At 50.5% G+C, this 14,883-nt stretch overlaps 1 protein-coding gene across 2 annotated transcripts in view; it reads right to left on the bottom strand.

The window, feature by feature from the left end:
• The window catches only part of CSMD2 (CUB and Sushi multiple domains 2), a 652,460-nt gene extending 637,920 nt beyond the window's left edge, over nucleotides 1-14,540 (bottom strand). For both annotated transcript variants that reach the window (XM_082415250.1, XM_082415251.1), the window contains exon 1: nucleotides 13,862-14,540. In XM_082415250.1, the coding sequence (XP_082271376.1) occupies nucleotides 13,862-14,054 (193 nt within the window). In that variant the 5' untranslated portion in view covers nucleotides 14,055-14,540. The remainder of the gene's footprint in view (nucleotides 1-13,861) is intronic.
• Nucleotides 14,541-14,883: the final 343 nt, after the last annotated feature.

The raw sequence follows: 14,883 nt of genomic DNA, 5'->3' as shown, positions 1-14,883 counted from the left end.
TGGCCACCCCGCCTTACCCTGCCTGCTTCGCCTCTGTCCTAAAATACAGCTGGCTCCCACCAAGAGGCCCCAGGAAAATGGCACTTCAGTGCTTTGTGTCCGCTCTTCAAGTATTAAATCTGGAATAATAGGAGTTAGTACACAAGGAAGTTGCGGATAAGACTCCCCTGAGTGCCCTGCTTTCTCACCTAACAAATCAGGGCCTGGTGGAAGGACGTGGTAAATCAGGAGCTCAGAGCTGTCAGGCCCACCCAGACCAACAGGCCTTTTGTTAGGTGTGCTAAGCAGTTCAGGTATGGGATGCAGGCCTGTGGGGCTAGTGTGCTTCCCCAGCCTCTCCTTGAGGGCCACCGAATCTTGGCAGCACTAATCTGGTCACCTCCGGGTCCCAGCTCCACCCGGGCAGAGCTGAGAGGAAAGGAGTGGGGAGGGCGAGCAGGAAGCCCTTCCTCTGTCGACTCCTGCGTGAGGTCAAGGCCACGGTCATTGCAGAGGAGTGGATGGCTGAAGAAGGCCCATCTCCTCTGGGCTCCACCTTCAGGCATCGGGAGCTGTTTGCCTAAGAGGTTCCTAGACAGACTTAATGTGCATAATAATAATAACAGGAACTTATTAGGGACGTAGCTTCCACACCCTGCTCCGAGATACTCCGATTCAGAAGATCCAGGGAGGGCCTGGGTATCTACATTTGTAACTGAGAAACCTGGGTACAACAGTGGTTGTTAAGTCTGTGGGTGCCAGAATCAGACCAGGTTTAAATCCAGGCTCTCTCCCTCCCTGTTGTCTAGTCTTGGGCGAGTAACTTAATCTCCTTAAATCTCAGTTTCCTCAACTGCAAAATCATCACCTTCTTAGGACTGCCACAAGGTTTAGGGAGGGGAAAGTACAGCTCTGAGTGTTCCCTAAAGGACCATTCCAGCTTCCGTGATAATGATGCTGATGGAGGGGCATGCAAACTTGACATCCCCCGACACAGCTTCCTGCCTCAAGCCTTTGTCCAGGCCACTCCCTCTACCGAGGACCTCCTACTCCCATATTATCCTCCTCCGAAGGACGCCTGCTCACTCTTGGAGAGCCTGCTTACACCCCTAGGTGAAGCTGGCCCTGCTGCCCCTCCCCCTCCTCCATTCTCAGAGTTCCCTGGGCCTTTAGGAGCCTGTAACTGTCCTTGAGGAAGGCACTTGGTTTTAGGTGGTACTTGCATCCCTGAGCCCCAGGCCAGGGCCACTGCACCGGGTGCTCAGTGCATGTTCAAAGGACCCAGCCCCACTGGTCCTAAGCAGATGGGAGCAGCTAAAAGCCCTGAAAATCCTCCTTGCTGACAGAGCTGGTGGGCTGAAGCCTGGCTAAAGGAAAGGCCACGGAGGTTGCAGGTCCTAGATGAGGAGGGGGGGTGGAGGCAACAAGGTCAAAGGTCAGGAGGAGGCTTAAACTGATGGTGAGGCTGGGGGTGGGGGAAGGGTGACTCTGCAATGAGAATGAAGAGTCTTGGTGTCAGGAAAATAACAGGACTGGGGAAAGGAGGGAGCAGGAAAGGAAAGGGGCAGGAGATAACTGGAGAGGTCAGAAGAGGAGAGGCGGTGGACCAGGGGACGCAGAATGACCAAAATGTGGAGGGGCGCACACGACCTGGACAAGATAAGAGTACAGCAGGTCTCCCCAGGAGACGGGATGCTGAAACGGCCTGTGGAGTCATCCCCGAGCAGGTAGATTAACTATTTGAACTTTCTTTCTTGCAGAAAGTTGTGGGATGTTCTCACTGAGGCAGGATGAACAGAACTGTGATTTATAATCCACAGGTTATTACGTGGGTTTCATGGACTTTTGACAGTTCTGTGGATGTTTTACCCTCTCTGGGAAGGTGGGGAACAGGGTAAAAAAAATGAGGAAGGAAGAGGATGCCCTCATCCCCTCCTTGCTGACCTCTCCCCGAGGGACACCAAGACCTGCCTTCCCCAGCAGTGCCCTGGTCCGCACCCTGCCCTCATCATCACCGCATTCCTTGAAGACCTGCACCAGCCAACCAAGCTGATGGGGCCACACCCCTGCTCCAAACCCTCTAGACTCTTCATTGCCCTTATTCGTCACACTGAGCTACTTCCAGACCTTGAACATGCCTCACTTCCACCCAACCATGAGCCTGTACAGGTATGTTTCCATTGTTGGAATCCTTCCCCCTGCTGCCTCTCTTCATCTGCCCTCTGCTATCTATCCTGCGAGTCTCAGCCTAAACATCACTTGCTCTAGGAGACTTCCCTGACCCCTGGAGTCTGGATAGTTACCCCTCTTTTTTTCTACCTGTGGCAAAATATATATCACCTAAAAGTGACCACGTTAACCATTTTTAAGTGTACAGTTCAATGGCGTTAAGGTACTTCACATTGTTGTGCAACCACCACCACCATCCATCTCCAGAACCCTTTTCATCTTGCAAAACTGAAACTCTATTCATTAAAAAAACAACCCCCCATTCCCTTCAATCCGCCAACCCCCAGCCCCAGCGACCACCATTCTACTTTCTGTCTCCGTGGATCTGACTACTCTGGGTACTTCATATAACTGGAACCATACGGTATTTGTTCTTTTGTGACTGGCTTATTTCACTTAACATAATGTCTTCAAGGCTTATCCAAGTTGTACAATGTAGACTCTCCTTCCTTTTTAAGGTGGAATAATATTCCACTGTATGTAGATGCCACATTTTGTTTATCCATTTATCCATCAATAGACACTTGGGTTATTTCCACCTTTTGGATATCATGACTAATGCTGCTATGAATATGTGGGCAGCTGTCTCTCTTATGTACCCTTATCTTTGAAACTTGTCTATGGTCCCCAACGCATCTGAGAGCTCAGGCCCAGCACAGGCCCTCTATAAACGCCTGCTGAAGGGCTAAGCAAACCCTCACATTCTCTAAGTGTGGCACCCATCCAGTAATTTATTTGTAGTTTAACTGGCACCTTCTAAAACAGTGCCTTGAGCCAGAAGAAAGACCTCCTATAGGAATTGGGGCCCCAGTATGGACAGGAAAGCTCTGGGACTGCTCAAAGCCCTCCATACAGAGAGCCAGCCCTGGAGAAGGATGGGCTCAGGTGGGCCTGGGAGCCCACCCTGCCCCTTAGCTCATCAGGGCACCCGTATATCTCAACTTCTGCCTTCCACAAAACATTGATGAATCTGACTACCTCAAAATGAAGCATCTCTGTCCAAAGAAAGACATCATAAACAAAACAGACAGATGAAAGATTGGGAGAAGTTATCTGTAATCTCTAAAACTGACAGAGGGTATACCTGGAATATAAAAGGAACTCCTGAAAATCAAACCCAGATTTTTCTAAATTAAGACAGGAAATCCAATTTAAAAATAGGAAAAGAATATGACTAGGCAATTCACAAAAAGAGAAGCTCAAATAGCTAACAAGCATATAAGAGATATTCAAACTTACTAGTCATCAGAGAAATGCAAAATAAAACAAAACAACGAGATGGCGCTTTAAACTCATCAGAATGGCAAAAATTAGAAAGGTGGACAATATTAGGTATTGGTAATGACATGGGGAGACAGAAACTCTGGTGCACTCTTGGTGGAAATGAGCCCTAGCTCAGCTGTTCTGGAAAATATTATGGCATATCACAGAAAATCAACATGTTAACTCAGGGATCCCAATCTTCCACTCTGTATAGCCCAGAGTTATTCTTACATGGGGTCCCAAGAGAGAATGTACAAGGATGTTCTTCAGAACTTCATGTGTAGTCAGGAGGAGTTACAGACAAGCCAGGGGTTTATTCCCAGGGGGAGTGGATATATACAATGGGATGGATGCACAACTTATAATGCAGTGAAGGACTAGACATATACAAGGAGCAGGGCTAGATCTATAAACTATAGTGCTAAGTAAATAAAAAGACACGTGATGAAATTTATAGTTCACTATCATTTATGTAAATTTACATATGCACACAAAACAACCTTACATATTTTATAAGGATCCATGCATATTTCAAGATATATATAAAATATATTAGAGTGGGTACTGATGGGAGAAGGCAACAATCGCCTTGGGATTGGGGATAAAGGAAGGAAATTTTTAAAAATAAAACAAGAAAGGAGCCTTTCATAGATAGATGATCATAAAGTGTCATGATCTGAGGGTAGGTTAATTCCATGTCATGCTCAAAGAAAAAAAAAAAAAAAAAGCAGAAACCAAAAAAACACCCAGCAGTGCCTTCCACATGACCAGCAAAACTATCCTTGTTACATTTTCCTCTTTCTATGTTTCTTGGAACAAAATGTCACAGGAGATGTGAGTCCCAGTGGTCCTCAAACACAGGGAATTTCCATCTTGCTAGAGTTAAAAGGCCTCGGGCAAATCTTGTCCCCCGGATGGATGTGTTAGTGAATATGAAGCCCTAGCAATCACCTCCCCCAGCCTGAGCTCAGTGATGCTGCCCCAGGGTAGGTGGGTGGGTGGGAAGGCAGGAGGCTGCAGCAGATGTCTGATGGGCGGTGGATGGGAATTGTCCGTGTCCTCCCTTTCAGTTTCTCAGGATCAGCCACTTGGAGGGTAAGAATGGATAAGGGCCAGGAAGCTGAGTGAGTTCACCCTCCTTCATCCACTACCCCTGCGCCCTGAAGCATAGCCAGGCAGGCTGTCTGCAAAGGTAGTGAGATTCGCATCCCTGGCATGCCAAGCCAGCCTGACCACTGGGCAGGATCTCCCATTGGATGGGGCTTACACTGGTGACCTACTCTAAAATCTCTGGATCCTTTTTGTTTTGTTAATTAAATAATGCCAAGTTCAGCATTACATAGACAAGGTGGGTATTATTATCTCCACTTTACAGGCAAGGAAGTCAGGCCCAGGAAGAAGAAATGAGATGTAGAGTCATGACCAAGGCTGGAAGACTAGTTTCCTGACTCTCAGGCCAAATTTTAAGAAACATATCAAACATATCAGAACATGTTCCTTCCAGCTATGAATCTGCCATAGCTCAGCCCTTCTAGGACTGCACAAATGACAAAGGCCAGGAGAGCAGGGCAACACAGGTCCCTGGGGGGAGGGATGCCATCCTTGAAGGGGCAGTTTTCATGCTAGGAACAGTTTATTTTATTTTTTAATTTTTATTTTATATCAGAGTATAGTTGATTAACAATGTTGTGTTAGTTTCAGGTGTACAGCAAAGTGACTCAGTTATACATATACATGTATCTATTCTTTTTCAAGTTCTTTTCCCATTTAGATTATTATAGAATATTGAGCACAGTTCCTTGTGCTATACAGTAGGTCCTTGTTGGTCATGGACTGAAAATAAATCATTAAACTTTCACCTCCTTTTTGTTGCCGAGTAATGTGCCAGAAGCCCCATGCACCATCACCAAGCCTCACCCAGTCTCTGAGCCGCTCTCCACCTTTGACTCCTACCCCTGACATGGCGATGGAGGAGTTATGAGGGCAGGAGGTGGTAAGACTCAGGCTGGGGTGGGGAGTTAGGCAGCAACCCGCAGACAAACCTCCCGGGGCCTGAGTCGACTCTACCACACTTGCTCATCTCAGAAAGGGTTATCAATCACTCTGCACAAAATGCCTACGCATTCTCTGATAATTCACTTGTATCTCAAATGGTCTGTTTCAAAGTTTCTGCTTTCTCCCTTTCAAGTTACAACTGTCACACCTGCTTACTTTCAATCAATAAATAGATGTAGCTACTTAATAATGGACCTTACTCTATTGCCTATTTGAAAACCAAGAAGATGAACACATAATTTTTTGAGGTTTCTGGATTATAATTGCACTTGAGTATAAATGAGACATGGGCAGGGAGGAAGGCTATTTGTGCCACAATATGAGCCCTTATTTTCTGCTCCAGACCACATGGGAGATTCTCAAATAAGTTTCTAAGAGTTATCTTGGTGCTGTCAGTAATTTAACTACACAGACATTACTTTTAGCATCACAAGAGTTCCTTATAACGATGATTTTCAAGGGCAGACTTGACATCTCCTTAGAGCTCATTCAGTTTAAAATTTTCCAACAATAAGAAACAAATAGGTAGAAAGTGAAAGGCAGTTTCCAGTGGGGAAACTCCTCAAAAGAGGGGACCACAGAGGTGAACCCCTACACTACCCAGAACTTTGCTTTCTGTGGGTACAGCCACCCCGCTAGCTCCAGGGTGGGCACAGTGCCCTTCTCTGATGTTGGGCTTGGCAAGGGCTGCACTGGGGCTCCTGCCTTGTGCCTGGCATATTTCTCTGCTACGGTTCATGGTGGTGGCCACACAGGACTCCCAATTTCTCCCTGAAGAATGACCCCTAATAGCAGAGACTGGAGCCACCAGCATTTTAGAATCTACACCAGTGTGGAACCAACGGCTGATGGGGACTTTCTATCTGCTAGAAATTTCACAGTTCAGGCAAATGAGGAACTGAGGAGTTCTGGGGAGGAAGATGAAGATGCTACAATAAGGTGAAGCAGGTTAGGTTGTTTCTGGTACCCTCCTTAATTCCCCATTTCCTCACGATGCCCACTCAATTGGTTATATAATCCCACTACATTGCCCAGTATCCCCTCCCAATTCACCCAACCTAAGCCACCCCAATACATCTTAACTCACCCCCATCTCACCCCATCCCACCACAACTCATTCACTCCACTCTACCATATCCCGATTGTCCCACTCTACCCCAACCCAACTCCACCCATCCCATCTTATCTCATCCCATCCCATCCCATCCCAATCCATTCTGACCCAATCCTATCCCACTTCACTCCGTCCTATCCCAGTCAATCCCCCGAACACTCTCTATCTCCCAATTCCACCTCAAACCATCATATTTTACTCAATCCTATTCCATTTCATTCCACCACCCATCTCAGTCCATCCCAATTCATTCTATCTGTTCCATCCCAATATACATCCCAACCCAGGCTTGATCCTACCCCAACTCACTCCTTCCTACTTCACCTCAGTCCATCTCAAATTATCCTGTTTCTCCAATCCCACCCCACCATATTCCATTCCATCCGCTCCCATCCCATCTCCTGCTTGGCCAGAGTTCTCATTTTTTAATGTATACAGGGCATGACCATTCTTCATGTCATGTGAAACTACATGAGAAAGCCAAAGGACCCCAGAGACCTAAGAGTTAAGTATGTATTGGGGTGGAAGAGGAGGGAAAAAAAGATACAGAATCTCATCTTAATTTTTTTTCAAACAACTTCCAAAATGCTTAATCTATTGATAGGGAATCAAAAGCATGCTCTAAAAAGAGTATGTAATTCTTATTATGTCTTGAATTTGTACAGGCCCCCCAAAACAGAATCTCATCTTTAAAGGTGGGTTATGAAAAGATAGCCCAGGGGGTTGAGCTCCCACATCTAGAAAGAAAATAAATATGAGTTTCATGTTTCTCTTAACTTACAAGAACCAAGAAAGAGCTCTAAGAACCACACCACTATTTTCAAGTTGAGAAACCCACATTGCATAGCCTACCCTTTGCTTTCTGTGGGCCCAACGGGAAGCCGAATTCTATTCAAAGCCAATGAGTCCTGAGACAGTGTCTCTGTGAGGTGGAAAACTCTGAGGTAACCCTCCATTTTCAGGTTCACCCAGATGTTCCCCTGTTGCCTTGGAAAATCTCTGTAGCTGACAGAGAGGAGGGATTGGGAGGCCATATCCCAGAGTGAAACCCAAGGAAGGCAGTGTCAGTGACATTCTCCAACCTCTAGGGGGAGCTAGAGGGTCCGCCCTCTTCATCCCTCTAGGAAGAGGTGTACTAACACGGGCTGATAGGTGGGTGAGTCGGCCAGGTTCTAAGGAGTGTGCTTTCAGTGGGAGGAGCAGAGGAAAGACTCTTGCTGATGCATCTGGTGGCATCTTAGAGTGGCATAGGATGAGAACTGTTTCTCTTATAATTCTAAGAGGCTGGTGCAGAAAGCAAGTGGACAATAGTAGTAGCAGTAGAGGTAGTGGCAGCATTTAACATACACTGAATGCTAACGACAGGTCCGGCACTGTGACAGATGCTTTCCATGAATTAAAAGGATGGGCCCTAGAGTCAGGAAGCCCTGAGGTTCTATCCTGTCTCCTCTCCTACCTGCTCTATAATCTTGGCCAAATTGTTTAATTTCTGAGTCTCAGTCTCTTCCAATGTGATATTATAGTACCTGAATTGTTGTGAGAATTGAATAGGAATGTCTATAAAGCACTAGGCCAGCACTCAGTAAAGGAGAGCTATCATTAGTAATATGTAGAAGGACATAGGGCCGCCTCCCACCTGGGGATGCCCCTTCATCGCGTCCCACTCCTCCAAGCCCCTTGCCTTGGGAATGTCCAAAAGGGCAGTCATAGAGAAAGGGAACCTTGGGCTCCAGAGAACCTGCCTCTGATCCTTTCAGCGGGTGTTTATTGAGTGTCTGCTATGTGCTGTGATCTGGGCTACAATGCTCGCCTGAGTCCATAGAGCCTTAGGGAATAAAGGCAGACGTTGTCTCATTAAACAAGAAATCCCGATATGTCCTGATGAGTTTTACAATACGAGGAGTTTGACAACCTGGGTTGTGAGAGTTCACAGCAGAGTTCAGTCGAGACTGGTGCCTGAGACTAGAAGCAAATCAAGGACGGCTTTGTAGTCACCTCCAGGAGCTGTGGTGGAGATTGATGGACCATGGCTGCTTGAGGAGTTGGAAGGTTGAGATCCAGGCTCAAGTGCTAAAAGCATCACAGCATAACTGATGGGCACAGCCCAGTGGGAAAAGCAGGACAGAGATAGGTAGCCTGTGTGGAAGGATTCCACGGGTAGCACCAGCTGGGTCTCCTTAGAACAGATAACAGGGTGGGTACCAGTAAAGGATTTGGAGTCAGGCAGGCCTGGGCTCAATCTCTGGCTGACTAGGGGTGTGGTTAAGTTATGTGTCCTCTCTGAACCTATTTCTTTGTGGATAAAATGGGGAGAATAATATTACTGGCCTCACTGGGTCGCTGTGAGGGTCGAGTTAATACACGCAAGTGCTTGGGTTGCTGTCAGCACATGATGAGGACTCAACAGACATCCGCTGTTAGTGTCACTCCCCTGGGTACCCAGACAGCTTTCTGAGCAGTGGAGGAGGATATTGGGAGGGTACACAGACTTCCTGGCCGAGTCCTCTGTCCTCAGTGTTCCTGTTCCAACCCCATCTTCCATTCAGTGGGCACAATCAATATGTATGTGCTGGGCCTGTTGCATCTCTGATTTCTAATCCCTCCCAAAACACAGGGATGCCTTGTCTCTTTTGCAGGCAGGCAGCCTGAGCCTTGGGGAGGTCTGAAGATCAGCTAGTTCTCCAACAAGGAATATCTGGCTCTGCTGAGCCATCAGAGTTCCTAAATCCTGCTGGCGTGACAATGATGATGAAACAGAGGCAGATGAGACACATGAGGCAAGGTGGTGTCGCTGAAGCCACCTGCTGGACTCTTCTGGACACACCCAAACCTTGCAGTGTCCGAGCCCTGGCAATCTGGTTCTCCAGTGCCTTTCCACATCATTCTAGCCTCACCTTCAACAAAGCTACCCTGTCACCAGTCCAAGACATGGTCAGTCAACACTCTCTGCTGTGGTCAGTTTCTTTTTTAAAACCACAAACCCACAGCTCAATTGCATATGGAAATTCAAATCCATACATTGGTGCCTTTCCTGGGGGGGTGGGGGGGTGGGTAATGCTTAGGGCTTGTTCTTGTATTGGTTCTAGAACTTAAGGAGCTATCTTACCAATCTGTGACATTTGGTTCTGGAGGGAAAGCAACTGGGGATCAGGTGGCTTTGTTGTCGCATTACCTCTGCAAACCAACTGGCTTCTTTGATCCCTAAAACTCTTGTTTTAGGCTTATCAGCCCCTAGAAAACTGTCCAAGAAAAAAATATTTTAAAAAATCATCTGGGGCTTCCCTGGTGGCGCAGTGGTTGAGAATCTGCCTGCCAATGCAGGGGACACGGGTTCGAGCCCTGGTCTGGGAAGATCCCACATGCCGCGGAGCAACTAGGCCCGTGAGCCACAACTACTGAGCCTGCCTGTCTGGAGCCTGTGCTCCGCAACAAGAGAGGCCGCGACAGTGAAAGGCCCGCGCACCGCGATGAAGAGTGGCCCCCGCTTGCCACAACTAGAGGAAGTCCTCGCACAGAAACGAAGACCCAACACAGCCAAAAAATAAATAAATAAAGTAAAAAAATAAATAAATAAGTCAGGAGCTCTTTATAAAAAAAAAAAATCATCTGCTGATTTAACAACCATCTATCAGCCACCAATTCTATGCCAGGTCCTGAGCTGGGTGCTGGGGATGCCAAGAGAAATAAAGCACTGTCCCTGCCCTCAGGAAGCTCACAGTTCAATACGTGAAGCAGATAAATAACTACTTGGAATACAATTCAGTTAGTACTGTCATCAAACACTGGGTATGGTCAGTGCTCCAGTTTTTAAGAGGCCTCTGAAAACAAGCAAAGCAGGGAGAAATTTTTTAAAAATAATTTGATATTTGATTTCTTTTAAAGCAATGAAGTGGTTAGCATGGGAAACAATCAGAACTTGAAACCGTAAGTATAAAAATCCTTATACTTACAGTTTAATATTGCCTTTATTTTAAATTACTTATTAAGGAAATGGGAAGCATAACAGTCTTTTCAATGCTCAGAGCTGCTTAATTCGGAGAAAAGTAGCCAGGTTTGAGAACATTTGAGAGAATGAACCTGACAGAACTTGATGGCCACCTGATAAGGAAGGAGTTGAGGATGATCCTAAAGTTCCCAGCTAGGTAACTGGGAGGCTGCCAGTACCACCAGCCTGCACGGAGGATACTGGAGGTTAGGTGCAGAGCTAATGAGTTTGCTTTGGAAGGGAAACATCTATGTGAAGATTGTCCAAGAGTCAGCCTGTTATACGGGCTGTCTAGATCCAGAGCTTCCGTGGGCTAGGAAGCCAATAGACGTATATCGGGAGAAGCATCTTGGCAGGAGAGATCTGTCTGGAAGCTTCAGAGTGTGGTAGTGGAAGAAATGGGCCTGGATGAGCTCACCCAGGGAGGAGTGAAAGGAAATGAGGAAAAGCATAAGGAATGGAACACTGCAGGAAGCCAGACTTTCAAGAGGGGAATAAGTGCTACTATTAGACACTGGGAAGGAACAGCCAAGAGGTAGGAGAAAAATCAGCCAAGCACAGTGTGCCGGAAGCCCAAGGAAGAGAAATTTTAAAAGAAGTAATCCAAAGTGTTCACAGTTCAGAGAGGTAAAGGAAGAGAAAGAAAGAGAAAGCAGATGGGTTTGGCGATTAAGGTGGTCATCAGTGATCTTTCCTAGAGAGTTCCAGTCCTGGGGACAGAAGCCAGTCGGCAGGGAGTGAATGGTCGCAGAGAAAGTGAGTTCAAGACTCGTCTGAAGAGAGTTAACCTGTAAACGAGAAAGAAAGATGGGATGGGAGCTAAAAGGTCAATAGGGCCAAGAAGTCTGGTTGGCTTGTTTTATGTTAGAGATTAAGTTGTTTAGGGAAAACAAAAGACAGGAGACTGATGGATCTATCATCTAGGGGGAGGAGGTAACTGCTGGAAGGTCTCTAGGGAGGCTGGGGGTGGGGGAAGTGTGAGGGCACAGATGGAAGGGGTGAGGGTCCAAGTTGAAGGCAGGTAAGGAGGCTTCTCCTTTCAAATCCTATATTCATTTTATCCAGTCATCACTGGGCCAAGGAAGGGAGACAGAGCAGTCCTGAGCATCTTTTAAAGTCAACGGCGTGAAGAGAACACAAAATAAATGTGCTTCCCCCTCTAATGTGCCAAATCCTGCCATCATTTGTCACCAAGTCCACTTCCAAATCTCTGCTGCTGGCAAGGTCAAACAGCACATGTAAATGCGGGATGGTAAGCCAGAGCACGCCCACCAGAGAGCAAGCACCCCCTCCCCCAAGCCATTCAGCACTCCCACCCCCAACTTCTCTGCCAACCAAAGAACTGCAAGACAACCGATCTCTCCAAGGCAGGATTCCAACACAGCCCAGCAGTGTGCAAGCTCCGGTAGTCGGCCTTCTTCTTTCCCTGGGGGCATAACATGCCCAAGGGGCAGGGACAAATCGAGCCTGAAAACCAGCTGGATCATATTAGGGGCAATCTCAGGTCTGCTAAGCCGGAGCAGGGGCCGCTCCTGGACACACGTCTGAGAGGCCTGACAGCCGGTACGAGCGGTACCCCCACCTCTCATGTGGCAAGTCTGGTGACCAGCGGCGTTGTTGTGAACCGTGCAGCCACCCAGTGGGTGTGGGTGTGCGCGAGGCCTGAGCTCCTAGGCGCGCGCACCGCGGGCGCCCCTCTCTGGGTGTCGGCCGCTATGACTCTTAGGGGAACCTGAGAAAGTCCGGTCAAGTAGGGATGGGAGAGCTAGGGCTGTCTCAGGGCGCCCTTCCCGACCAGCAGCCCTAACATTCCCGGCTAAGGAGCTGGCGACACGGTCTGCGGGGACCGGCTCACAAGATGCTGGAGCCCAGAGTGGACAGAAGAGCTCGCCAGGGAAGGGTGGCCGTTTCCAAAAAGGGACCACCTAGAGGCTCGATGGCTGAGGCCAAGCCTTCAAAGGTTCAATCGGTGGTTTAAAAAAACAATAAACAAATAAATAAAAAACCCTACACGGCTCCAGGCTGGAGGTGCTCTCAGTCAAAGCCTGGGCAGCAGGTGTTACGGGTTTTCTCCCCCCGTGGGTGTCAGCCTCCAGCCTAAATAAAAATGCGGCCCCAGGCATCGCCCGGCGGACCCGTCCCCACCCGGGAACACAGAACTTTCTAGGCTGTGGCTACAGCTGAGCCTCGGAGGGGTGCAGGGGGTAAAGCGGAAGGGCAGCAGTCGAGGCCAGTGGTTCCCAGTGGGGACTGGGTTTTCTCCAAGCTCCGCGTGCCTTCCCGGTCCGCAAGCTGCAGCCACACATCGGCGAAGTTCCGGGACTCGCCACACCCGCCAGGTCTGTCCCCCTCCCCGACTCGGTCGCCGGGATCAGGTCCCGCCGCCCGCGCCGCCGCTGCCGCAGACCCGGCGCTCGGCTGCAGCAGGGCGCGGGAAAGGGCACTTTGGCGCGGAGTGGAAACCGAGGGCAATGTGGCGGCGCGGGGCCTGGCGGCGACACTCCCTCCCCCGTCCCCGGGCGCAACCCCCGCCCCCGCCTGTCCGTCGCTCAGCACCCTCCAGCCCCCACCGGAGTCCTCCAGCTCGGCGTGCTCTGGACCCCCGCCCAGCTGACCACCCTCCCAGCCCAGAGCGCCCAGGGAGGGGGACAGTTGCGGAGGGGGGTGGCGGCCGCAGTCTCCGGGCGGCTCCGGCGGGGGCGCGGGCTTCAGTTGCGAGAAAAATGGGCGGGGGCAGGGAAGGGCAGACCCTGCAGACGCGGAAATGGGGAGGGGGCGCGCCGTTCCGCTCCAGCCCCCAGGACGGGCGTGCCAACCAGGATCGGGAGGCGGGGAGGGCTCCAGGAAAGTTTATCTGGGAAAAGCCTGGCACCTTGGGGGCTGGGAGGCTGAAGAAACTGAAGCCACGGTCCGGGAGCCCCGCAACCCCAGGCGGGGATGGTCTGTCTCCCAGGCCCCCTGGCCGGATCCGGCCAAGTTGCGGCTGGGGGTGTGGGTAGCAGTGAGGGTGAGGGTGGCGGGGAGGAAGGGTGAGGGTGGCGGGGAGGAAGGGTGAGGGTGGGGGGGAAAGAGGAGGGGGCAGAGGCGAGGCTGAGCAGGACGGTGGGCGTTTGGGAGGGCGGGAGGTTAAGGCGGAGGGCGGGGGGAAGGGACAGGGACCGGGTCGTGGATGGGTGGGCTCGGGGCTCGGGTGGGGCGCGCGGCGGCCGCCGGTTCCCCGGCGCGGCCGGACTTACCCGCGGCGGCCGAGGCGCTGAGCAGCCCCCAGCCCAGCAGCAGCAGCAGCGGCGGCGGCGGCGGCGTCGGCGGCGGCGGACGGCCCCAGCGGCTCCCGGCGCCCGGCACAAGCGCCGAAATCCCGGCTTCGGCGCGAGCCCTCCCCGCGGGGCAGCCGCAGCGCCCCTGCTTCCGTCCCCGCGAGCGCGGCATGGCGCGGCCGGCAGCGCCGAGGGAGAGGCTCCCCTCGCAGTGGAGGAGAAAGGAGGTCAGGAGAGCTCTGGAGCTTTTTTCTGCTCGGAAAAAATCCCGGTACGCGGGAGCTCTGAGCTTCTGCGGCTGGAATGAACCAAGTGTCCGCCCGGCCGGGGAGAGGCGCGCTGCGCTCTCGGAAATGACTCGCTCCAATCCCGCTTCGGGGGGTTCGCGCCGGGGGGCGGAGGGGGGGTGAATTATCCCCGGATTAATCACTCCGGAGCCGCTTCTCCGCCGCTCCAAATGCTGGGGGTGGAGGCGCAGCAAAGGAGAAAATATTGGGAGGGGGCGGGTGTTCCTCTTCAGCGCCACCTCCACCTCCAGACAAACCACAGATTACATCTAAAGGGTTGTTTATTCCTGTTTGTTTTACAATTGACCAGTTTCTTTTAAGTTCAGTTCTCTCGTTTCCATTTATAAGATCACCCATTAATACACCCTCCCCCTTACACACACACGCGCACACACACACAGTGATACTGACACAGACACTCACAGGCGCGCGCGCGCACACACACACACACACACGTACACACACGCCTCTTCCACGTTTGGAAATTAGAATACTGTCTGGGAAAAGGTAACCAAAGAAGGACGCGGTTCCCCAAGTCACGGCTCTTACGAGCTGATCTTGGGTGGTGGCTTTGAACTTGCAATCTGGGGCGTGGGGCGATGCTTACCAGCCCCAGTGGCAGCAGCCTCCTACCCCATCCCAGGAGAAGGGTGTGTGTGCGCGTAGACCCAGGATTAAGAATTGGAGGGAGGGAGGGAGGGGCGGGGGTGGGGG

The sequence above is a fragment of the Balaenoptera physalus genome (assembly GCF_965194825.1).
Source record: "Balaenoptera physalus genome assembly, chromosome: 1".
Taxonomy (NCBI): Eukaryota; Metazoa; Chordata; class Mammalia; order Artiodactyla; family Balaenopteridae; genus Balaenoptera; species Balaenoptera physalus.
Note: the sequence above shows the minus strand (reverse complement) of the source record. Positions and strands in the feature narration are given on the sequence as shown.